Source organism: Diceros bicornis, chromosome 6 (genome assembly GCF_020826845.1).
Source record: "Diceros bicornis minor isolate mBicDic1 chromosome 6, mDicBic1.mat.cur, whole genome shotgun sequence".
NCBI classification, from domain to species: Eukaryota; Metazoa; Chordata; class Mammalia; order Perissodactyla; family Rhinocerotidae; genus Diceros; species Diceros bicornis.
The window spans coordinates 51,796,652-51,821,279 of record NC_080745.1 but is presented as its reverse complement, the minus strand read 5'-3'; the positions used below and the strand labels follow the sequence as shown (position 1 = coordinate 51,821,279).

Genomic DNA, 24,628 nt, shown 5'->3' with positions numbered 1-24,628 from the left:
CAGAATAAGAACAACTTTTCTAAACAATCCGGAAACTTACATCTATTCTCCAACTGACTTCATCCAAGTAGACAGATATAAGCCAGTGAGAGAAGGGAATGAGGAGTTGGCAGTAATTCAGCCAGTCCTTGCACTGAAAGTCTATGATGGTAACTTCCTGCTTTGTAAAACTTGACCCTTGTGCTGGTTTATTAAACTAGTTTGACATAAAACATAAAATAAATAATGGTTTGGCTAAATTGGAACTTTTTCAAGCCAAGACTGTTACATCTCTACATTTCATTGCCAAAAATGTAGCCACTTGTTTTGAATTGTTTCTTGACAAGGGTTACTATTCCCACCATGGCAATGGGAGATTATCTACAGAGCACCCAGGTCACACAGACTATGGTAAAGTTTTCATGTTAATATATTCAGAGGCCTGTATGCTATTTACTTTTCTTCTTTCAGATGTATGCATTTCCTGTCTGCACATCCCATTATGTTCACCGTACACGTTTTGAGAACAGAACCCTACAAGCCTGAGTGCCTTTAATTGCCAACAAGATTTGTGTGTGTGTCTCTCATGTCTTACGTGCAAAGTTAAACCAGTCAATTACCTTTCTATAAGTCTCTTTTCCTTGGCCTTCCTCTTTTGGAGATATGCCATTTTTTAAAAACACTCATTTATTATCATCTCCACTTCAGTGCACTCCCTTAAGCGTAACTTCTAGGAGGGAAGGAAAAGGTTATACCTCATTGTTCTATGTAACTTGTGCCTAAGGTTTACTTTGGGCAGCTTGTAACCTCGTACCTGTGTTAAATAGATCCCAGGCATACTGTTCTGAAGTTTCCTTTATTTTTGCCCTAAGGTACGTTTGCTTCTGCAAAGTTTAAGTGCCTGCTTAGCATTGGTTTTGATATTTTGAACACTAATGACACTGTTCCCTTTAACTACTGCTAAACCCATATCACTGTCCACAATTCTGGGATATTAGTGCAATATAACTTTCCTCTGCTTGGTAAGGGCTTCTTAGAAATGAGCAATAGTGTTAAAATGTGACGTAAACATTTGAAAAAACTTCCAGATTTAATGTCTTTTGTCTTAAAGCTGTCTATACAGGTTAAAATTTCCAGATTAAAAAAAAAATAGTACTGTATACAGGACCCCTGTTATTTGCAAGGGCTGTGACTTGAAACCTTCATGAATCCTCTGAATTGTGAATGCCGGTAAAAATAGAACACTTATGAAGCTTGTCAAAAAAGTGTTGTCCTGTGACTCAAAGTTGAGTTTCTTGTTTTCTATTGAACTGCTAATATGCAGGCCAGAAGTTGATATCCTTGCCTATTATGTCCTACTCTTTGCAGTGAAATCAGAAAGCTTGGTGCATCAATATCCCCAAGTAGAAGAGTCATTCCATGCTTTGTCGCCAACATACTGGATCTCTTCTTCACCTCGCATTTAAATGTTTGCAAATGGATTTCCTTCTAATATAGTCTGGTTTCATCTTATTTGATCTCTTGTTTGGACCAATAAACCTCCTTTCTACTAACCTCACGATAACCATTAAAAAAAAGCACTATTAGAGAGGAATGGAATAGCGTCTAAAACCACTCAGAGAAGGCTTCTCAGAGGAAGCAACAGCTAAGCAGTGCCTCGAAGAGATGGCTATCACCTGTGTCAAAAAAAACAGGCAAAGTCAAGTAAAATCCAAGAATATCATAGTGCATTTACTTTACTGGCAAGAAAGCTCTTTATTAGTCTCATGTGTGAGCCTGGGCCTTTTGTCTAGAGGTTCTTAGCTGTGGTTGATCACTGGAATCACTTGGAGAACTTTAGTGAATCCTGGGTCATAGCTCTAGGGGATCTAATGTAGTATGTTTGGGAGAAGGCCTAGGTATCAGGACTCAAAACCTCCCTGGCGATAGTAATGGGCAACTGAAGTTAGAAGCTGTATGGCTCACTTAGTTGTGGTTTTCCATCCCATAGATGATTAGAAACAGGATATGTGACTTCCTGCTGGACACATGGACAGCACATATCCTCAGGCATCATTCCTGTAAGAAATTAATCCAAATTAAACCTACTCGTCCTGCTATATTCTCTCACCATCTACTGAATCACATTCATTTTTGAGGAATTTATGTAGTCATTCAAAAGATACTCGAGGGGCCGGCCCCGTGGCTTAGCGGTTAAGGGTGTGCGCTCTGCTACTGGCGGCCCGGGTTTGGATCCCAGGCGCGCACCAACGCACCGCTTCTCCAGCCGTGCTGAGGCCGCATCCCACATACAGCAACTAGAAGGATGTGCAACTATGACATACAGCTATCTACTGGGGCTTTGGGGGGGGGGGGAAAGGAGGTGGATGGGCAATAGATGTTAGCTCAGAGCCGGTCTTCCTCAGCAAAAAGAGGAGGATTGGCATGGATGTTAGCTCAAGGCTGATCTTCCTCACCAAAAAAAAAAAAAAAGATACTTGAGAAGCTACCATATATCTGGCTCCAAGTTTTTCTAACTGAACTCTCTTCCTTACTCCATATTGCTCCCTTGTTTAAATCCCATCAATGGCTCCATCACCCATGGAATCAAGTCAAAGATAGCACATCATTGAAGGCCCCCTTTGTGCCTCTCAGGTCTCAGGTTCTACCACTTGATCCCTCCACTTGCGCTCTAATAGGACTGAGAAGTTAGTCATTCTCTTTGCAAACCATGCTATTTCATGCTCCTGAGCATTTGCCCTTCCTCCCTTCTGTCTCACTAGCTACCTTTTCATTTGGCTGGTTCCTATTCATACATCAAGGCTCAGATCAGCCACTAATTTTTCTGAGAGTCATTCCCTGACTCCATGCCACGAAGCCTTTCACGCTGTAGATACCTCTAGCAAAGCACTTCTGTGTTATTTTGAAATTGTCTGATTTCACTTCTGCCCTCCTCTGGACTACAAACTCATAAAAGGCATGTCTTACCCATCTGCGTATGCTCATTGTTTATTGAAATGGAACTGATTTGGAGCATGGCATATTGGGATACTGCTGGTGACGTGATACTTAAGGTTGAGAGAAGTCAGAGCTAACAGTTTGGCAGCAAGGAAATAAACAAGAGATGTAAAAGAAGGTCAGCCATGGGGGAGGGGGGTGGTGATCATGTAAAACCATCTGGCCTGCATGCCTCAGTTACCACATAGGACATGACAACGGTTGTGAATGATGATGAACCCAGGTCAGTCACAGAAGGTTAAATATATCCCATAGATGTTGTTTAATAAGTAAAATGGGTATTACCATATAAATGCATTTTAACCAAATTAGTTAAAATAGGAAAAGGAATTATACGGAAATTTGGCTTATGAGGGACAGATACATCATTCTGTAATGATGCTAGGTAAATTACATACTATATATTATGCTGTTACAGTCTCTATTTCACTTTTTACATGCATTTGTAGCCAAAGGAAGTCTCTGACCATAGGCACATAAGATGATATTAGTAAGTCAGACACATTATTTAATCTCAAACAAAAATGCTGCCCATTCCCTTCAATGTCATTGATCCACGTGGAATCAGATAGGGGAATAGAATAACATGAAAAACTGACTCTTGGGCACACTTATTTCAAAGCTGTTGCCTGTGATTTTTCTCCTCCAAATACACAGGCTTGGAAATAATTAAACTAGTTCTCATTTTTGGATGTTCACAAACTCCTAAGCTCCTGTAAGAAACATCTTGGTATTCCATCTCAAGCTTTCAGGGAATGAAATAATTCAGGTATGTGCTTAGCATCGTGGTTGCTACGTAATTATTCTGCAGATGTTAGAAATAGCTAAATAATTATTTTTAGTTCTGATCCCTCATCTGAAAAATGGAGATAATAACAAGGTTTTTGCTAACTATCCAAAGGGCTTCTTGTAATGATCTAGTTAATATATACGAAAGTTTTTTGTAAGTTACGAAGTATGTGTTAGTAATACTAATTTATTAATGATTTTGCAAAACTGAATGCATTACTCTGTCCAGGATATTTGTGTTTTAAAAATAGTGCAAAACAAGCAGTTCTTTAATGCAAATTCGAGTTAATTTAACAAATACTTGTTCAGCCCCCTCTTAGCCAAACACACTGTAGTTGGAGTGGAAGGATAAAAATATGTGGTCTCTGTTCTCATTTGGGCATAAGATATATATATAAATAATGACTAAGAACAAAAGGTGGAAATTTAGAGGCTGCAATTGTAGAACAAAATGTGCCCTGATAAAGAAAACCTTTCTATTTAGAGAGTCTGGGGAAGGCTTATTAGAGAACTGGATTTTATAAGAAGAGATGGTGGTGAAGGAACATTCTAGGCTGAGGGAATAGCAGATGCGAAGCATACGAGTGAAAAGATACCTAGAAGACAGGTAAGGTCCTGGAATGGCTGGAGCGTAAAGGGAGAGAGAGAGTATTTAAACCAGTGGCAGATCCCGGAGGGCATTAAATGCCACAGCAAGAAGCTTAAATGTTTTGCCATTGAGAAGGTTGAGCTATGCAAGTTTTTGAGCCCAAGAATGGAAAGATTACAGCAGTGTTTTAGGAATCAATTTCTAATGATAGAATTGAGTACCCTGCAATAAAATTCAAGACTTCAAATCTCTGTTGGTGTCTTCCCAAGATTGTGCCTTACTAGAATTCCTAGTAGTTTTCCTAGAATTACTACTACCAACGTGTTCTTTTCTTTCTTTCTTTCTGTTTTGGAGTAAGGAAAATTGATTCTCTGTTAGATTAGTAGGAAACTGTGAGTGTAGGCTTTGTAAAGCAAACTTCTGTTCAAATTCTGCCTCTAAAAGTTTACTTGCTAGGTGATCTTGGAAAAATTACTCAACCTGTTTAAGCTTCCATTTTGTTCTAGAAAAACGAAGATTATAAGACCTCAGTGAGTCATTGTCCTAACTGAGACATCCTTAGCGCATTGTCTAGTATGTAGTAAACCATAAATTAATAGTAGCTATTATTGTTTATGATGTGAGTTAACCTTGGAGTGTAAAAGTGAGTTTTTATAGTTATTATAAAATATTAAATCATATTGTAGTCAAGAGAATTAGTGGAATTTCAACTGATTATTTCTTTTAAAAACAGCCCCTTTTCTCCATTGCTGGAAATAGGAAAGTAAACATGCTGGAAGGCAGCCTCATTCTCTGTGGTCCCATTTAAATGCAAGTAAGTTAACCACTAGAGCTTCCCACAGCAACCATGTTCTATAAAGCTGTGCTCATAACACTGGCTGAATTAGACATACTTCCATAAAGTAGGTAAAAGTCCTCTGGATGTTGGGATGACAAAGGTCTCGGCTTTTCTGTTTAGTAGTGGATGTCTGCAGAGATACCATGATGTATCCTGTGGGTCCAGGGGGCTGAAAGTGCAGTAGGAAGACAGGGCCTCATTGGGGTCTAAGGATGGTTGCCAAGGTAGCGTGTTGAATTTTACCACACATAGGATCTGGGCTTCATCCTGGCAGGAAAAGAAACCAAATCTTATATCCATATCCAGCATTCTTCTAGTATTTCAACTTTTAGTTTCACCTGAGACTAATATGTGGATCCAAATGCCAGCCTAGAACTTTCTGGTGCGTGTGGGTCTCATCCAGATGTGTGGCTGTAATGCACACATCACAGATCCAGACTCCCTCTCTCCTGATGTCAAGGCACCTGGGAAGCAAACACTTGAATGAGAAGGTTGCCTGTTGTTTGAAGCCAGGGAAGTGCCTCATCACCATATACCTGGTGATGACAGCACACCTCTCTCTCTGCCGACCAAACAGTCCATCACCCTCAGGTCTGCGTTCTCTGACTTGCAAATACACATTGCTCATGGGTGTTTTCTCTAAACCTTCTCTCTCTGTGTTCCATCACTAAACACACTCTTCCTAATGGTGTTTTTTCCTTAGTTATGTTCATGTCACTTTTTTAGCTATGTAGGGGAGGACAAAGTTTTCCTCGACCCTCTTAGAGTGCCTGGCTGGGTCTGAAAATTAAACTGACAAAGATATATTGACAGGAGAAAACCATAGAAATTTACTTAATATACATTTTACTTGACACAGAAGCCTTTATAAGGAAATAAAGGCCAGAAGAAACAGACCTGAGTATTTTTATGCTGGGTTTGATGAAGAGGGGGCAGTCACGTAGAAATGTGATAGGTCAGAGTGTATAAGGTAAGTGTGGTAAACTGGGGGAAACTTAGTAAGGCCTGTTTGTTTGGATTCTTCTCCGTGTCCCTCTGTCTTTAGAGATAAGGACATTCGTTTCCTCGGGGTATAGGGAGGGCACCTCTCACAGGAGGGCTTTATGACCTGTTTCAGGGAAGAGGGCAGAGGGAAGGTTAGAGTGACCTTCCTGCTTCTGCTGTTTTCTCAAACTCCTTCAGCTTAAACTATTCAATATGCCAAGGTGCCATATTTTGGGGTAGTGTGTCCTGAACCCCATCAACTACTTGGCTGTTCCCAGCCAGGAACTCTGGCCTAGAAGACAGTCTGCCTTCCAGTTCTGTGCAGATTTAGTTACTGTATTTTCTTAATTCTCTCCCTATAACTACCATCCAGTAGTGATGTTCATTCTGGAAACCTTAAAATATACGTGAAACGGGCTGGTGGGGGATACGAAGGTGGAAGAGGGTTTCTAGGGCTTCTATTCAATGGGTTTGCACAAGTTGTTAACGCATTGAAATACTACTCTACCAGTTACAAAAAAGCTTTTGCCAGGAGCCCCCTGACTGCTGCCCCAGTTCATTCTTGGGGCCCCTAAATCTCCCCATGATCCAGGAGGCTTTTCAGGATCCTGCTCCATCCCGTGTCCTTTTTGATTGTTTAGTGTCCTTAAAATACTAGTTATTAAGTATTTTGTTGATCACTTTTGGTATTAGTTCTTGTAAACACATTAATTTCACATTCTGGAAGAAGCTTTTCTTCCCTTGTCTCATAGTTTTTGAGAAGCACCTCAGTCTCACCCCAGTGCACAGTCTCTGAGTGTTTATATGGCATATTTGGAATAAAAAAAGGGGTAGGATCATAAATGACTCTATAACCTTAGCTCTGAACAAGACCACTCTCAAACCAGTCTAGACAGAAACAAAATATCCTCAAGGCAAGAGCCGTGTCCTCCAATATATAAGGAGCCCTTTCCTCCCTCATGTAATCTAAATCCTTTTTGCTTTCTCTCCTTTCTGATCCTCAATGACTCAAGATGCCCTTTAAACTAAATAGTGTCTTTTCAAAGAAAAATGTGAAATGTTTATTTTAAAGTCCTAAAGAAGTAAAATATTGCGTGAACTCTACGTACTTTTTACTCGCTCCACTATTTTTGTTATAGGGTTCATGAGAAACTGTGATTAATCTTTATTTTTCCTTTTTGAGTACTGTATTTATTTTAGTTGAAATGTCAAAACATATTTATCCTTTAGATGGTGACTCTGAGACACTAAATTGTATGCTTCCCTGTGACACATTTCATATCTGTCAGGGCAAACAATTTCCAAGTTCTACCGAAGCTAATTGCCTTTATAGATCAAATTGTTAAATTTGAGTTATAGTTTAATTATGTGGAATGGGAATGTCTGCTTATCTACTCTATAAACAGTTTTATTCTGTCGTAAAATGAATAGATCTGAAATGAACTATTCCTTTTAGAGATTTTTGGAATTTCTTGTGCCTGCCTTGATATCGCTCTTAGTAATTATGATATATGAATATGTTCACATCAAAAATCTCTGAAAGTGAAAACAGAAATTGAAAATCCATTTGGAAAATGATGTCATTGAAGAGCTCAGTTAAACATCAAACAAAACCCAAGCATTTATGGAATTTCAGCTCAGGTTTTTCCCTCCTATGTCTGATATTCAGGATGAGGACTCAGTTAGTCCACACGGCCACTGCTGGGTCAACAGCTGTCTTTGAATCATAAACTCTGAAGATATTCAAGAGGCTTAAAGGATAATGATGTGATCTAGCCACCAAAGACACAAAGACCTCAAGAATGTTTGAGATTCAGAGAAGGAAATGAGCATTCAGTATCAGTTGAACAAAAACCTATATAGTTTTATTGCACTGTGAGAAGTGCTAAACGTTAGTTTGGAAAATGGGGTACTTAGATATACAAAACTATAAATGTAGATGATGGCATTTTATCAGACTGCAGGACAGGTAAGGTGGAGGACTGAGGGGAGAAGACCGGAGAGCCAGATGAGACAACAAAGTGGTGAACCGAGTCAAAGTGTCATTTACTTAAATGGAGATTATACATCCTTTTAAAGAAGAGCCAGTACTTTCAACGTATACACACCTTTTCAAAAGTGAAATGATTAGAAAGTGAAAAAAAGTTCAATACTTGTGTTTTTATTAATGATAACAAAATTCCTAAACGTGGTTTTATATAGAAGTCAGGATACTTACCTGTTCTGAAGATGTTATGGGTTTTGTAAAGAAAGAGAAGTACTTATTTTATCAAAGTAGCATTTGTGTAGGAAGGAATATGTTTTACATTGGGGCTTAGTATGTGCATAAGTATTCACATGCACACACATAAAACTTTTATAAATTATACTTATCCTTACTATGTGTAATGCATTTGATATTTTCTCTTCTATTCCATTAAAAAAATGCTACTTGTAATCCACTAAGCAGGTTTTATGTTATCTTTAATGGGTTACATTGAGCAAGGGGCACAACAGATGTTGTTGTGACTTTCCTTGGTCCCTTGGACCCCATGAGGATGCAAAGCTGCCAGTAATTCATGTTCATCGTGGTGACAATCCCATTAGTTCTTTTAAGAATCTACATCTGAGCCCACTGCACTGCAGGGGATCTTAATTCTGACTCTCAGCCAGACTATTGGCTTGATTCGTCCTGGTACAAATCATAAATTAATTTTCTAAGATAAGCTTACACAGTCTCAGGGCTTGCACTAGGGATTTTATACCTATCCTTTTCATTGGTGTGGAAGCTAGCCCTAGCACCTTGTTAACGCAAGGCTGATTTACAACTAAGTCAAGGTGTCCTCAGCATCTGACCATCCAGAGCTGGACAGGACAAGGCTTAAGCCTGCCTGGTATTCTATGCTATCCAGTGCAGTTAGGCCAACTTATAGAGTAATCTCTGAGTTTCAAGTGGAGACCTCAGCAGAAACAGGATTCTGATAGTTCCATCAAGGCAGATGGAAATGTAATGATTCAGGTAGTAAGGACAGAGCATAAGTCCCTAGTAGCCAGAATGTATCGCAGTATCAGCAAGGCAAAGTTGACAGTGAAGGAGTTTGATAAACAGTATTACAGGTAAGTGAGGAATGTTTCATTAAGGGCTGTTATGATATCAAGGAATGTGCCAGGGAACAGCTGCACAGATCCTCAACAGTGGGGGTGGCACAGACTCATACTCATGGCTCTAGCTATTTGTGTCTTAAATAGCCTTAGTAAGCTAGACAGGTGTGGTCCCTGGAGCGCCAGTGACAAGCAGGCTCTTTATCCAGAAGTCTTAGCTATCTGTATTTGATGAAAAGCCATATTTTCTGTCCATACTTGGGTTTCTACTAATGCGTCTAGGTTCTCTGGGGGTTCTGTGAGTCAGCCCCTTCCTTGGTGACTATAACACTCCTTATTTTACACTGGCATTCTCACCCTCAGTGGCGTGGCGGTTGTTGGGGTTGGGGTGAGAACTGACGGTGGTGATCTTGAAACCATCCTTCCTTCCCACAGCCATCTGGCTGGACCAGTAGTGGTGGGGTTTCCCTGGTGAAATGTCTAAGCAGGCAAAATGTGTGCTTATGTTTGCTGAGCTTCCAATTTTGACTCTTCAGGATATATTTCTATATTTCTTCTAGTCCACAGAGCTTTAATTAGGGATATCTCTGAATTAGAATATGAAGTAAGGTAGGTAGTGGAGTTTACTCGTGTGATTTTCTGTGATAGAGGACAAAACGATAAAGAATATATGAAACTTCAAGCTGCTTAGGGAGTTTGAAGGTAACTGGATTAATGGTATTAGAGTTGGAAAATGACCTGTAAAAATAAATGCATTTCAACTCTGTGAGTTTTAAGATTCAGCCACTCTGACCTTCTTACTATTCTTTATGTAAACTGCGTGTATTCACCATCCCTGTGCCTTTACAAATACTGTTTTCCATGCTAGGAAAGCCCTTTGCCTTCCTTCTCTTCTAGCAGGCAACTACTACTTGCCTGGGAAAAGCTACATATTATGTATGATGAATTACCTGTATACAATTCTATCTCCTTACCCTAAACTTGCCCTGAAAATAATAATACTAATTTATAGATCTATAGCGCTTACAATGTGACAAGCTCTGCACTTTGTGAGTATTAACTCTTAATTTTCACAATAATCTGTTTATGGAGGTATGATTATATTTAGCAGAAAAGGAAACTGCACGGGGAGGTTAACTGACTTGCTTAGGGTTCCAGAGCTGGGATTTGTAACCACGCAGTCTGGTCCCAGTATCCACCTATTTAATCACAATGCTATGCTGCCTCTCAAGTTAGGTACTGTGTTGTTTTTTTTTTTTTTTTTGGCAGGGAAAGATTCACCCTGAGCTAACATCTGTTGCCAATCTTCCTCTTTTGTTTTTTCTCCCCAGAGCCCCAGTGTATGGTTGTATATCCTAGTTGTAAGTCCTTCTAGTTCTTCATTGTGAGCCACCACCACAGCATGGCAACTGACAGACAGGTGGTATGGTTCCATGACTGGGAAACCAACCCGGGCCACCAAAGCAGTGAGCGCCGAACTTTAACCACTAGGCCATCAGGGCTGTCTTGGGACTATGTTTGGTGTATCTTTGTAGCATCAGTGTTAAGTGCAGTGTCTCAATCACAGAAGGCACAAATAAATGATTTTGGTTGAAATTAATGAATGACCAGACTCTCCTAACAAGGACATGTCTCTCACGTGGACCTGAAGTTCACCTGGTGAAGGAGGATTTTATAAGTTAGTTTGAGCAGCCTTGGAGCCAAGTTGTTCAGTCCAAGAAGTGTGGGGAAGTACTAGATGTAAATTAAGGGAGTGTCCTAAGTGGAAGGTGAGGAGAGGCATTGAAATAAAAAAAAATCTGTAGTAGGGAGATGTGTATCCCAGATGGCCAGTTGGTTGGGACAGGATGGTGGTGGTTTCATGAAGGGAAGTAATTAGAAAAAAAAGTCCTTTGATTTGTTCTTTTGACATTTTGGTTAATTTGTGAGTGGTGGTGTGAGGAAAAATTAATTTTCCTTTAGAGGATCGGAATAGGAAGGAGAGTACATCAAAACTGTTGCCTTAATGAGGTTAGATATTATCTAAGAAAATGCTTCATAACAGAACAAGTCCCCTTGGCAGTTGTTCCATGAGAGGGAAATGGTCCATTTATGACAACATACATGCACTAAAAATATTGTTTTCAGTTGTTCATAGAGCTCTAGTTCTATGATGAAGTCCACGGTAACCATGGATTGGGGAAGAGAAAGAGAAAACTCTGGTTTATAGGTATAATCATTGGCTTCACAATAGCTTTTACCTAAGACTTCAGATTCCAAACCATCAGAATTCAAGGATAGCAATGTGGAAACTTTTATGTTGTTGTCATGACTAGCTATCAGTCTTTCTTGGCAGCCCTAGAATATCTAAGTCTAGACATATCTAATGGGCAGAGTTTTACCAAATAGAGAAGTAATCCTGGGCCAAGAAATACCTTGTTGCCTACCTAACTAGCATGTTTTTTGACTGATCAAGCTGTTTGGTGATTGTGTTCTCCATTTAGGGGTCTTGTCTTTGGAATAAATCAGGTGTATTAGAGAGAGATAAGAATTTTGTTTGAGGATGCACTGGTTTAGGCTCCAGAAAGGCAGATGCCAATATTTTTAAGAAATTTGTTTTTCTTCCTGATGTCATACCCTTCTTCTAAGATACAACCATCCTCCAAAAAAATGAGCCAGGAATCATGACCCAAGACCGTATTGTTCTTCACTCACTAATTTTCCAATTGTTATTCTCTATTTAAGCATTTATTGGCTATTCAGGCATACAAAGGTGATTTATACTTACTGCAGCTATTTTTATAATCAGTAGCAATTACCATAGTGATCTATATTACGTATTACATTGCCTTAATCTTTAGGACAGTGTCAATTAATAGATGCTCCATGCTTTAATAAAGACTTAAGGATAACTCCAACCTTAAACTTAAATAAACTTAAGTATAAGGGGAAATACTGATATAATTTCTGACTGAAATAATTTAGGTGAGACTTTACTTCAGAAGGATAAATTGTATATTAGTTTATATTAACTGAGATTCAATTACAGATTATGTTAGAGTTGGGAGCTGAAAAAAAATTACCAATTAAAATACAGTATATTTGATATCAATAACTCTGAGTCTGATCTGAAAAGTGAAAATGAATTGTACATATTCACCAAGAAGCAACTACTAAGGCCTTGAAGTGGCAGATCCAGTGTTGCCACTGAGACTTCTGCTAAGTGTCAGCAAGCGTGTACATAATTTTAAAAAGTGGCAATGGGTATTTACATATTAAATGTGGAATTCTCAGAATCCAGAAACATAACATAGTAAAGGTAAAAGCTATACTCAATTTTTCTAGTGGCAAAGAGAAGACTGGCTTTTCCTAACTCACAAGTTTTGGAAATATTATTCCAAGTTATTGCCTTTGGGGGGAAGCATTGCTTACATTTAGATATGCTGTCAGTTTTCTTTCTCTATCCACCCATCTAATCTATGATTTATAATTCAGGTTTCCTATTCAAAATGAAGGAGTTTGGGTCAAATTTAGTTTTTATCTAGGTTATAAATTGAATGCCTATTGTGTGCTAGACATTTTTCTAAGTAAAACGATGGATGTAATGTAAAATCTCTTAAATTCTCTGTGCAGCAAGTGACAAGGGGAGGGGTTACAAATAGCAAACAAAAAAGAAGGAAAATTTTAAGTCCCGAAGGGTGTGATAGAAGGCCTTTCTATCAGGAGGCTCAATTGTGCTGTGGTTTGTGGCTGTGTTTTTCATCAAGCAGTCATTAAAGTGTCCAGTGGCATTTTGGCAGCAGCAAAGCAGGACCACACAGCTTTGGAGAGCTTTCTAACATTATAAAAAATGTAAAACAAGGACATAGGATAGAAAGTGAATGGGAGCGAGGATGGAAGATACATTGTGTGAGTGGTCGGGAAAGGTCTTATTGAGACCCAAATGATGAGAACAAGATGATGACAAAGCTCTTGAGGAGGAGTGTTCTAGATAGAGGGTCTACTGAATACAAAGTTTTAAGGATAGATCCAGTTAGTAAGTACAAGGCACAGAAAGAAAGCCAACATTTTTAAGACAGAATGAGTGAGGGTGAGAGTGGGAGGGGAAGAGGGTGGGGACGTGGGTGGGGCCAGAATACAGAGAACTTTATAGACCACAGTAAGTTGCGTATGCTTTTAGTTGTAACAAGAAGCCGTTGGAAGTTTTTAAGCAGTAGAGTGATTTCAATTGATTGCTATTTGAACGATGGCTTTGGTGGCAGAAAGAAGAATAGATGGAATGGCGTGGGGTAGGGTGAACAGGCCGGAGCTGAAACAGGGAGGCCAGATAGGAGGACATTACAAACGTCTGAAATATGATTTTGGTTTGGACTAGGGAGTTAACGGTGGAGCTAGTGAAAGACACCTGTACTGGAGGTAGAGGCCTGTCTGATGGATTGGCTATGGGCAATGCTAGGAAGATGGAGATGAAGGAAGACTACTTCATTCATGCAATTAATATTTTTGAGTCCCTATTCTGTTCCAAGCCCTGTGTTAGACACTGAGGTTATTATGGTGAACAAAACCAGACTCAGTCCTTGCCTTCAACAGGACTTAAAATCTGGTGAAAAACATTATTAAAATAATCATACAAATAAATAAAATAACTATAAGCTCAGAAAAGGGCAATGAACTAAAGCTATGTGGTATTATAAAATCATATAATGGAAAGACCTAATTTAGCCAGGGGGTGTAGGGGGAGTTTGGGGGATATGCTAGGTCAGGGAAGGCTAAGATCTGGAAGAGAAGTAGGGTGTAATTAGGTGAGAAGTTGGGGGTTCAGCAGTGGAATGCTTAGGCCTGGTGGTTAGGAAGGGAGTATGGCACAGTTGAGAAACGGACCTAAGAGGGCCAGTGAGCCTGGAGGGGAGAGTGAGAAGAGATTGAAAACGGTGGCACTGAGCAAACTATAGATGGTCTTGCAGACCATGTTAAGGAGTTTGACTTTTTTCCTAATATCTATGGAAAACTTTAAAGGAACCTGTCTAATTGCTGAAGTTTCTTCCCATTCTAAATTCTGAATTTTTCTATAACTTAATTTGAAATAAGAAAATGGCAGAGCTGCAAAGTGACCTTCAGAAACCAGTGAAACTGCTGGCATTTGATTAACATAATTAGAGAGACTCTTGAAGAATCAGTATGCATGATCATCTTCCCCTTAGGTGCAATTGAACATTTCAGGATTGCACAGTCATTATAGTCCTGGTGTTATGACACCGCCAATATTATCTTTTCTAAACTTGGACTGCCTTTGGCCACTGTCCTATAGGCTCTTCTCTGGACCCCTGAGTTTTGTGAACTTACACAGCATGGAAATATGTGCAGTGAATGCCTGTGTAGGTAAACTAAAATAATTAATATGGCAATTGTGGGTGTTAAGTTACAAAACCATATCAGATGATATTAAGAAGGTGATTAGATAATTTCCATAAATTAAATAAATAGACTGTGGATATTCCTGCCAAACTTTCTACTCTCTGGGATGAAGAGATTAAAGTCGTGAAAGAGCTGGCTGGTCTGGAACATAAGGAGAGCCCACTGCCATCTTGGCGTACCCTGGACCCTCATGAGAAGCTAACACGTGACAGACAGAGCTATGAGGAGAGGAGGGAGACTGGGGTCTGGTGCCATGATTTAACCCCTGGATTCAGCCATTTCGGACACCATTAAGTTTGTACTATGCTGTTTTGTGACTCAGTACCTTATCATTTTGTCCATTTTGTGGTTGGATTTTTCTGTTATTTACAGCCAGAGAGTTGTGGCCAATCTATTTGCTTATCACTGAAGGTGACTTGGATGCATCTGTTCTCGGCAATGTAAAAGAGACTGGTTATTGCCCACGCCAAACCGCCCAGCCACAGGCAGGGGGTGGAGAAGGTGGATGGGGGTGAGGAGGTGGGGGAGGATGGCCCATCCTTCCTGCCATTTCCACCACAGTTCGTGGTGGGACGTGAAAGGAGAAGCACTTGCACTAAGTGCCACTTTTACCTGTTATTAGTGGGGTGACCTTAGGCCAGTCACTTAAGCTGTGTTTGCTTCAACTTCCTTATTGGAACCCTCTCTAGGGTTATTGTGAAATTCCTGGGAGATAAGGGCCGTGAATATGCTTTGCCCACTGTGCTAGGGAATAAGAGCTGGCTAGGCTATGTCCCAAACTCTTCCCTCCTCTCTCAGATGAGACCCCAAGGATGGAGAAGAAGCCATCTTTTACCACAGCTGCTGGCAGGCTCTGAACTCCAGGACCAAGCAGAGTGAGAGCTTCCAGGAGAGTGTGAGAGCCAAGTTGTGGGGTGCAGCCCCTGAGGGGTCTGTTGGGTTATCTGTTGCTGTGTAACAAACCATCCCAACCTAGTGGCATAAAATAAGAACCAGTGTGTGGGTTAGGAATTCAGATGCAATACGGACGGCTTATCTCTGCTCCATGACATTTGAGGCTTCAGATGAGGCTACTCAAATGCTGAGGCTGAACTCAGCTGAAAGCTTCTCCATCTGATGTCTCCCTCCTGACTGTATTGACTGAGATGACTCAGAGGCTAGGCTTGGATGGCACTGTCAATGAAATCACCTCTACATGGCTCCGGCATGTGGCTTGGGCTTCTCACAGCATGCTGTTGGGTTCCAAGAGGGACTTCATGAAAACAGGTGGAAGTGCATGGCCTTTCCTGAGATAACGTTGGAAGTCATGCAACATCACTTGCATGCAGGCAATTGTTACAAAAGAGCCACTAATGCCACCCTAGTTTCAAGGGGAGGGGAATTAGATTCCAGCTCTTAATGGGAGAATGACAAAGTCATCATGCAGGAGAGCTTGTGGAATGGAAGTTATTTCGTGGCCACCTTTGGGAAATACAACCTGTCAGAGAATCACAGCATCTTGAGGCTGAAAGGGAGCCTAAAGTTCCCCCTCAGGCATTCTTGGACACCAATCTCAATCTCCTCTGCAATGTCCTGGCCCATGCTCACCCAGCCTTCTGTGTTGTTTGCTTAGCACATGGTGCCCCCTGCCCACTGGGGCAGCTCACTCTACTTTGGAGCTGCTTGGACCTGTACACATTTCCTTTTTGTGTGAGATGCCGTCTGTGACCCTTGGTTTCTTCCCCTTAATTCTCACACGCTCTGTAGACTGTCACTCGGGAAGGCTGCCTCCTTCTGCTTCTCCACGGCTCAGTGGAGATTTGAAGACAGCTACCATGGGCTCCGAGTCTTCTCTTCTCACAGCCTGGCATTCCAGCTTCACCAGCTTTTCCTCTGTACCCTACCTCCGTCTTAGTCATGGCCCTTCAGAGACTGTTTGGGTTTGTCCATGAAGTAGATACCTTCTTGAGTGCCTCCCCAGTTCTTCCTTCCCATTTTCCCACCACCAAAGCTTTGATTTCATTTGAATGGTTTCTTTTCAGCCCCGTTGGATGATCTTAATTAATGAAAACCATTTCGAGTAATTCTATTCCTCTTGCCAGGCATTCATTTAAGAACAGGCATGTGACTCAAAGGAGACGTAAAGGGATGATTGCTAGGAGTTTCTGGGATTTTTTCCCCAGAAACAGTTGTAAGATGAGAAACTCCCCTTGTCTGCCTCTGACCCAACTGTATGACTTGAGCAATGACAGTCATCTTGGGACCATGAGGACCCAACCAGTGGGGGCAAGCCAACTGAAACAGGAAAAGAATCTGAGTCCTTGGAGGACTTGTTGAGCTAATAAATTGACCAGCCCTGGAACTGCTCCATTTCCAGACTTCTTGTTACAAGAGAGAATAGACAGCCTTATAATGTAAGCCATTTACTTGATAAGTATTTAGTGAAAACCTAAAGGCACAACAGGGAACAACGTAAAAATCCCTTCATAGAGCTGACATTCTAGTGGAGGACACAACTGATAGGTGACTTAATGAATGAGATGTTAAACATGGGGCTGATGCCTTCCACTTGCCCCCAGACCCACTTTTCACTTTTCCTGGCCCTTCTCTCTGCCCAGAGGCTAATCTGAATGGGAAGTCTCCCCTTCTCCCTGACTTCTAGCTGAGATAAGCCGATGAGGAGCCGCATCAAGAGACCAGAGGGTGGAGAAGAGAGAGGTCAGGACATTTATCACCCCCCCCCCCCCCCGGCTCCCTCCAAACTAGGCTGGGATTTGGCAGTGAATCTTTCCTTATCAGAAGCCACAGATCCAGCTCCTATTGGGCTTGTCTCTCTCATGGCTCCAGCTCTCAGCAGGGTCCAGTAATCCTACTCAATGATCCCTTCACCTCCAGCACTCTTTGATCCCATAATCCTGCCCACACTCCCATCACTCATCCCTCTTTGATTACCTCCCCCTCCTGAGTGTGCAGTCTCTTCTGCCAAAACCCTGACAGATGTAGGTGGTAAGTGCTATATAGAAAATTAATTCAAGAAGAGTCACGAGTGCAGAGGAAAGGAGCAGATTTAAAGAGCAGCTCAGGAAAGGTCTCTTTGAGAAGGTGACATTTTAGTAAAGATATGAAGAAGTCATGAGATGCCTAGGATGGAGGGAGATTTCAGGCATAGGGAAGAGCCTGTGCAAAAGCCCTGAGGTGGGCCTAGGCCTGGATGTTCAAGGAACATCAAGAAAAGTAATGTGAACAGAACGGACATAATGGAGAGAGGGAGAGGTGGGAGGTGACGTCAGTGAAGCAAAAGGACAGAGCTGTGGTGCCTTGTAGCCACTATGGGACTTCACTGTACATGAGTAGAGTGGCCCCTGCAGGGAGGTACAGGTGCTGACAGTATGTTAACAGAATTGCCTGGCTGCTACATGGGGAAGGGACCGGAGGGGCCAGGTAGGAGCAGATGTCCCACCTAGGAGGTGACTGCATGGACCGGGCAAGAGAAGATGGTGGCCATAGCAGCAGATGTGAGGAGTCATTGAGTTCTGGGTGTATTCTGAAGATGGAGCCAGCCGGATTTGCTGACAGAGCAGTTGTGGGTCTGGGAGACAGAAGGGTTAAGGATAACTCAAATGGGCTTGGCCAGAACACCTGGAAAGATGGAGTTGGTGTTGCTGGTACAGGGAAGGCATAGGAGAAGCAAGACTAGGAGAAGGAGGTCAGGAGCTCCGTTTTAAACGTGAGAAATTTGAGGTGTGTGCAAGACGGTGTTTGGTAGCCCCCGACGCACCACACCTCCTGGGGTTCACACCTTTGTGCAGTCCCCTCCCCTTGCATCTAGACTGGCCCTGAGACCTGCTTGAACTCATTGAATGTAGCACAGGTGATACGGGACCTGTTCCTAGTCTGGGCCTTGAGAAAGCCTGGCACCTTCTGCTTTTGCACCCTTGGATACCAGCTGCCATGTAAGAAGTTGGCCCAGCCCAAGAACAGCATGCTATGAAGATTGGGCAGCCACATAGAGAGGCCCACGTGGAGGAGAACGGAAGCTGACATTCACAGCTATGCCCCCAGCCAGTGACCAGTACCAAACGCTCACCGCAAGAGGCATTATACCTTGCAATTAACCCAGCTGACAGCATAGGAAGCCAAAGAATCATCTGGTTAACATACAGTATCAAGAGAAATAATAAATTGCTGTTTCAGGTCCGAAAAACTATGAAGGATTTAGTGCAGTCATTCTCAACTGGGGGCAGTGTTGCCCCCAACAGGGTAATTGGCAATGTCTGGTGGCATTTTTTGTTGCTACAACAGGTGTGGAAGTGCTACTGGCATCTAGTGGGTAGAGGCCATGGATGCTACTAAACATCCCCCAGCTGAATTGGATGCTCAGGACAGCTCTCAACAACAGAGAATGATCTGCATCAAAATGTCAATAGTGTTGGGCCTGGGAAATGCTTACCTTCATACTTTTTAACATATTACAGATAATTGTGGCTTTCTGAAAGGAAATGACGATCATATGGATAGGGATATGCTTTTAAAAAGGAGATAGGTGAGAGGAATGAGCTCAGATCAGCTAAGGATTCTTCAAATTCTGGTGCTTTTTATTTGCATTGTTTTACTTTTTCCAAAATAATTGTATATCCACTGCTATTATGTGATCATAATAAAGTGCTAATTCTCCTCTTTTTGGGAAGGCTTTCTCCTGCTTAACATCCAGTGACTTCTTCCTCATACTTTGGTTGGGGCTTAAGAATCTCCTCCGTGGTAAAGTCCTTGGGAAAGAGTCAAACTGTACAACAACTGTCCTAGACTGGACAACATGTAGTACACAGTCTGTATTAACACATAGTATACTGGATTTGCATACTGGATTGTTTTGGGGTTATTGGGAGGTCTTGGATTAGGAACTACGTGAGAAATATGACAAAGAGAAAGATAAATTGGACTAAAATATTACCATTATTACTAATAAAATCTAGGCTAGAGGATGTGGCTTAGATGTGAGAGCCAAATAGACTTCTCAAACTGAACTCTATATTTGGGCAAACTTACCTGTCCTGTCACAGAAGCCCAGACAGGGGCAACTTCGCTAGGCTGGGAGGAAGATTCCTCCCTGGAAGAAGCAGCAGAGAATGTCAGCCCTCTGTGGGGAACTCCCTCCCAGCAGGAAGAGATGAGAGGCTGAGATGAGCGTACACAGCTGATTACTTCCAAATGTCCCAATCCAGTAAGTCACTCCATCGGTTATGGTGCAGAGTGAGGAAAGGGGAGGAGAGAGGTCCTGAGTTTTACTAATTGAGCTCCGTTCACGTAGAAAGAAACATCAAGAGTGGGAAAGATGCTCCACCCTTCTCCCTCCCCTACTGCTACAGATTGTAATTCTTCCCTTGTCAGCTTTAGGTACTACCTGTGCTATCCAATACAGTAGCTACTAGCCATGTGTGAGTATTTAAATTTAAATTAATTAAAATTAAATACATTTTAAAATATAGTTTCTCAGTCACACTGGCCACATTTCAACTGCTCAGTAGCCATGTGTGGCTAGAGGAGGCAGTATCAGACAACGCAGCTGTAGAACATTGCCACCATTGAAGAAAGATCTGCTGGATGGTGCTGCTATGAGATTTTTGTCTGACTCATCTTTGTATCATCAGTGTCTATAACCAGGGCCTGACTCACAGGTACTCAGAAATGTTTGTTGAGTTGATACATGAAAGAAAACTGTTGTGATTTTGTTTTTCAAGTCTGCATATTGTAAAGATCTCTCCATTCCAGTGCAGCAAGATATAAAAATGAAACATAGATATCTTGTTAAATGAAATAAATCAGTTGAAGAATATACACTCTACAATCCTGTTTTTAAAAGTTGTTACTAAGAAAATGGTGACTTTTGACTTAAAAAAGTAACAGACTAGGTAGTATGTTAACTTTCTAGATATAGAAAGAAAATTATGGCCATTCTCAATGTCAAGTATTAAAAAAAAGCAATTTTAAGAGTGAATAGACTAAAATATTAAGAAACATGGTGTTGAAGTATAAGGACAAATCACAGCCATTGGCCTGATGAATATTGCACGCAAACCATGAAATCTGTTTCCTAAGGAGAGTGCAAAGTAATGTTCTCTTTTTCAGAATATGGCTCCCTTGCTAAGCCACAGACAAGGAGAGGGCCAGATGGCGCAGTTCTCATTTTCCTCCTGACCCAGCAATATACTGTCTCTCACCTCTCCTTACAGAAATTATGTGTGTTCATTGCAGGGGTGATCCTCACCCTGGGAATGGACCTGCTGACAGTGTCTGAGTCAGAATACTGACACACTGACTGTGATAATCCTTGTGCAACCTTACGTTGCTCCTCAGTTGGTAGTTTACAAGCTCACAGACGCTGGGCCAGAATTCAGTCCATAAAATTAAGACATTCTGTTTGACAGGGCCAAATCTAAACTGCTGAAGTGAGGACATTAAAGCGTGAAGCAGTGCCTTAAAAAGTAACTAGGGCCATCTCTGCCACGCTACAAGTCAACCTGGGTTCAAAATGAAGATCTTTAGATGCCACAGTAATTTCCCAGAAAAAAAAGGGCTATCATTAAGAAAATACTACAACCAAATGAGAATGACAAATAAAATAATACAGAAAGACCAGTTTGATTAGCAGCTCTACTGTTTTATTTCATGCTCGGTTAATAGGAGAAAAGAGTATTTTCATCAAACTATTAAAATGAATGAATTTACAGATATGAATATAATCACCCAGAAAAATGACATTAACAAAATAGTTTTAAAAATGAGCATGATAGAAATGATTCTTTGTAATTATTGTGTGCATTGACTGTGATTCGTTCTTAAATCATGATGGATTCTAGGTTTGGGTAGAACTCCATGTGGTTGAATGTGTTCCTTGGAAGCTGATATTTGAAGAAGTTGAGCTGTTTGGTAAATCCCTTCTTTCTTAATGTGTTTCTGTTGCTGTTTCTCTTTTTCAGACCCACTATGAAAATGGGGAATATATCATCAGGCAAGGTGCAAGAGGGGACACCTTCTTTATCATCAGCAAAGGAAAGGTAAGCTCTGGAGGCACAAGACAGAGACGCGTGAGGGGAGCCGGGGTTGATCAGTGACTCCTGGAGCACGTGTGCGGGGTCTTGAGCTGTATGAGTTTTTGCATCTTCTGAAACTGATAGAGAAATGTTTGAGAATGGATCTCCCCAAATGATGCAGGAGGAAGAAAAAGTGTAACTTTGAAAAACAGAAAATAGCCTGTGTGGTATAATATAATAATAATGATACTAGATGCCACTGCTGTGTCTGCACGAATGGAGAGATTTCCATAATTAAAATTATATAATTAAAAAAGAAAGACTAGGGTCACTTAAAAAAACCTTAATAGGAAAAAAAAATCCATTCAATCATTAGGGGCAGTAATATTGCTATAATGAAACATCCAGGCTTTAAAATCAGATGGCCCAAGTTTGAATCCAGCTATGAAACTTACTAGTTTTAGTATCTTTGGGCAAGTTGCTTAACATTCTGAAGGAAATAAGGATATAAATATAGTCATATTTTATTGTAGCTTCATAAAGAAATATTGAATGGATACTAAGAAACTATTAGAAGTAGTAAATTATAGGGAAAGGGAAAAATATGAGATAGAAGAGATATGAATGAAAAAAATCATAATTTATTCCTTATTATATTTTTTAATTATTTGATATTATGAATATATTATAATTTTTATTTAAAAACTAAATAAGAAATTAAGTGAATTAGAAAATGGGGACTTATATAAATTAGTATTCTAATATTGCTAAAAATATCGTAAATTTCTTTCAACAGTCATAATCATTTTTGCATTCAAGTTTCATTGTATTATAACCTATGATTTGAACTTATTTTGTTTTATCATAAGTGATCCTTAAAAATAATTTGTATGCATTAAATGGGGAAGGAAATTTGTATGTATTAAACATGGGGAAGGAAATGCAGGTGAGAGGCGCTTTATGTGACAGTTTTCATTTTTATAAATGTCTCTTTAAAAAAATAAGTAAATTTATTTCTTCAATCTAACAAATATGACTGACTCTGGTATGTTATGGCCCATATTAAAACAGGAAAGAGAGATTTACAGAGCCATAGTGAACAGGATATGTGAAAGATAACAAATCTTGTTGGATCACATCTTAGAAAATCCTCTTTGGACTATTTTGAATCTAGAATGTGTGTTTGTCAATGTTTTACACCAGTGGCGTGTCATACTAAAGTGAAGAAAACAATATTTATATTTTTGTTATACCTACTCTTTTGACTGATATCAGAAAGCCTGGAATATAAATAGAAGTCAGGGACAGCTTCTTAAAAGCCATCATGAAATGACATGTGTGACCACAGTTATGGTTAAAGCTTATCTTGTATTTTCCAATGTTAGAGGATAAGAAACGTTAACATTTTGTGGTTTACATATAAATTGTTAGAGATATCATTTACTGTTTTATTTCTTAACACTGACTAAAGAATCAGAGAAAATTGAAAATCCTCATGGATATAAATGATTCTATTGGTCAAGGGGGGACTTTTGTCTTGATGATCGGGATTTATTTTTTCTTTGTTACATTACTAATTCTTTGCTATCATGGAATATGTTTATCCATTAAGATGAATTTCTGAGAGGGTTTTGTAACTATTCTATTACTAGAAATTTCCAGCACTGCCTAAAAGAAGCCGTGGGTTGTAACCAGTTTCAGCGGAAGACAGGTGCATTAGTGATGTTGTTTTATGAGTTTCATAATATGTATAAATAGAAATAGTGTGGAAATTACGCCACAGGAACCTATTTCCTTGGCAATATTTCAGAGCACTGTGGGGATTCTGGGAATGAAGTAGTAAGAATATATTAAACTCTTTTGACACATTCATTTTTTTTTCTTTTTTTTGAGGAAGATTGACTCTGAGCGCACACTTGTTGCCAATCTTCCTCTTTTTGCTTGAGGAAGAGCGGCCCTGAGCTAACATCTATGCCAGTCTTCCTCTATTTTGTATGTGGGTTGCCGCCACAGCGGGGCTTGATGAGTGGTGTAAGTCTGTGCCTGGGACCCAAGCCCACAAACCCAGGCTGCCAAAGTGGAACACACCAAACTTAACCACTGTGGCACTGGGCTGGCCCAAAAATGTTTTCTTAAACCAGGCATAGATTTTTCCTAACCTGGTTTTTTAGGTCATGCAACTTACCTGCTAAGAATCTTAATTATATTAATTTAATAAGTAATTTATGATAGATTAGTATATTAATTTTATGAATTCTAATATTAATGCATTGGAATCACTATATTAAGTTTTAAGAAGCAGAAGGTGAGCATGCATAAGTCCCAACGGGAAAGAATAGAAAGAGAGTAAAGTAATGAGAGTAGGTTCAGGTAATCAGGCAAGTAAGTTGTAGCAGTGAAATTTTCTAAAACTGTATGTTTTGTTTTAGATATACAGAAGTAAAGTTGTTTTCACATGCATTTAAAAAGTTTATAAAGAATAACCCTGGCAAAGATAATTTCCTTGTTACTGCCAAACTGGCTTTTCCTTAGAAAATGTTATGAGACAGAGAGAGAGACACAACAGGGGGCTGTAGAACTACAAATGGATTGCCCCTGTTCAAGTCCATTTATTTAAGTGTAAAACAGTTTTTATTCTTCTATAAAGCACATCCACACAAAGAGAAAAAAATTATAACATAAACTTTGAAATATTCATTTTGCCCCATTAAAGCTAAACAAACTGCCTTTTCTAAAACTTGAGGCAGAATGCTGCTGGGATGTCTCGAGTACCTGGTGCTGCCTCGGGTAGAAGCTGAGTTAGTTCTCTTTACCTTAATCAGTCCATTCCAGTTGCCCAGAAACGTGACTTGTTCCCCCTGACAGTGAATTATAAAGCACCAAAGGATTCAGAATTAAGCAGGAAAAATATCTCTGATAAACTTTGCATATATGTCCCTATAGTTGTATCAAAAAATAAACTCTTTC

The 24,628-nt window shown here is 40.3% G+C and overlaps 1 protein-coding gene across 2 annotated transcripts in view; it reads left to right on the top strand.

Moving 5' to 3' along the window:
- PRKG1 (protein kinase cGMP-dependent 1) overlaps positions 1-24,628 on the top strand; it is a 1,198,754-nt gene that overhangs the window by 958,110 nt on the left and 216,016 nt on the right. For both annotated transcript variants that reach the window (XM_058543436.1, XM_058543435.1), the window contains exon 6: positions 21,608-21,685. In XM_058543436.1, the coding sequence (XP_058399419.1) occupies positions 21,608-21,685 (78 nt within the window). The remainder of the gene's footprint in view (positions 1-21,607; positions 21,686-24,628) is intronic.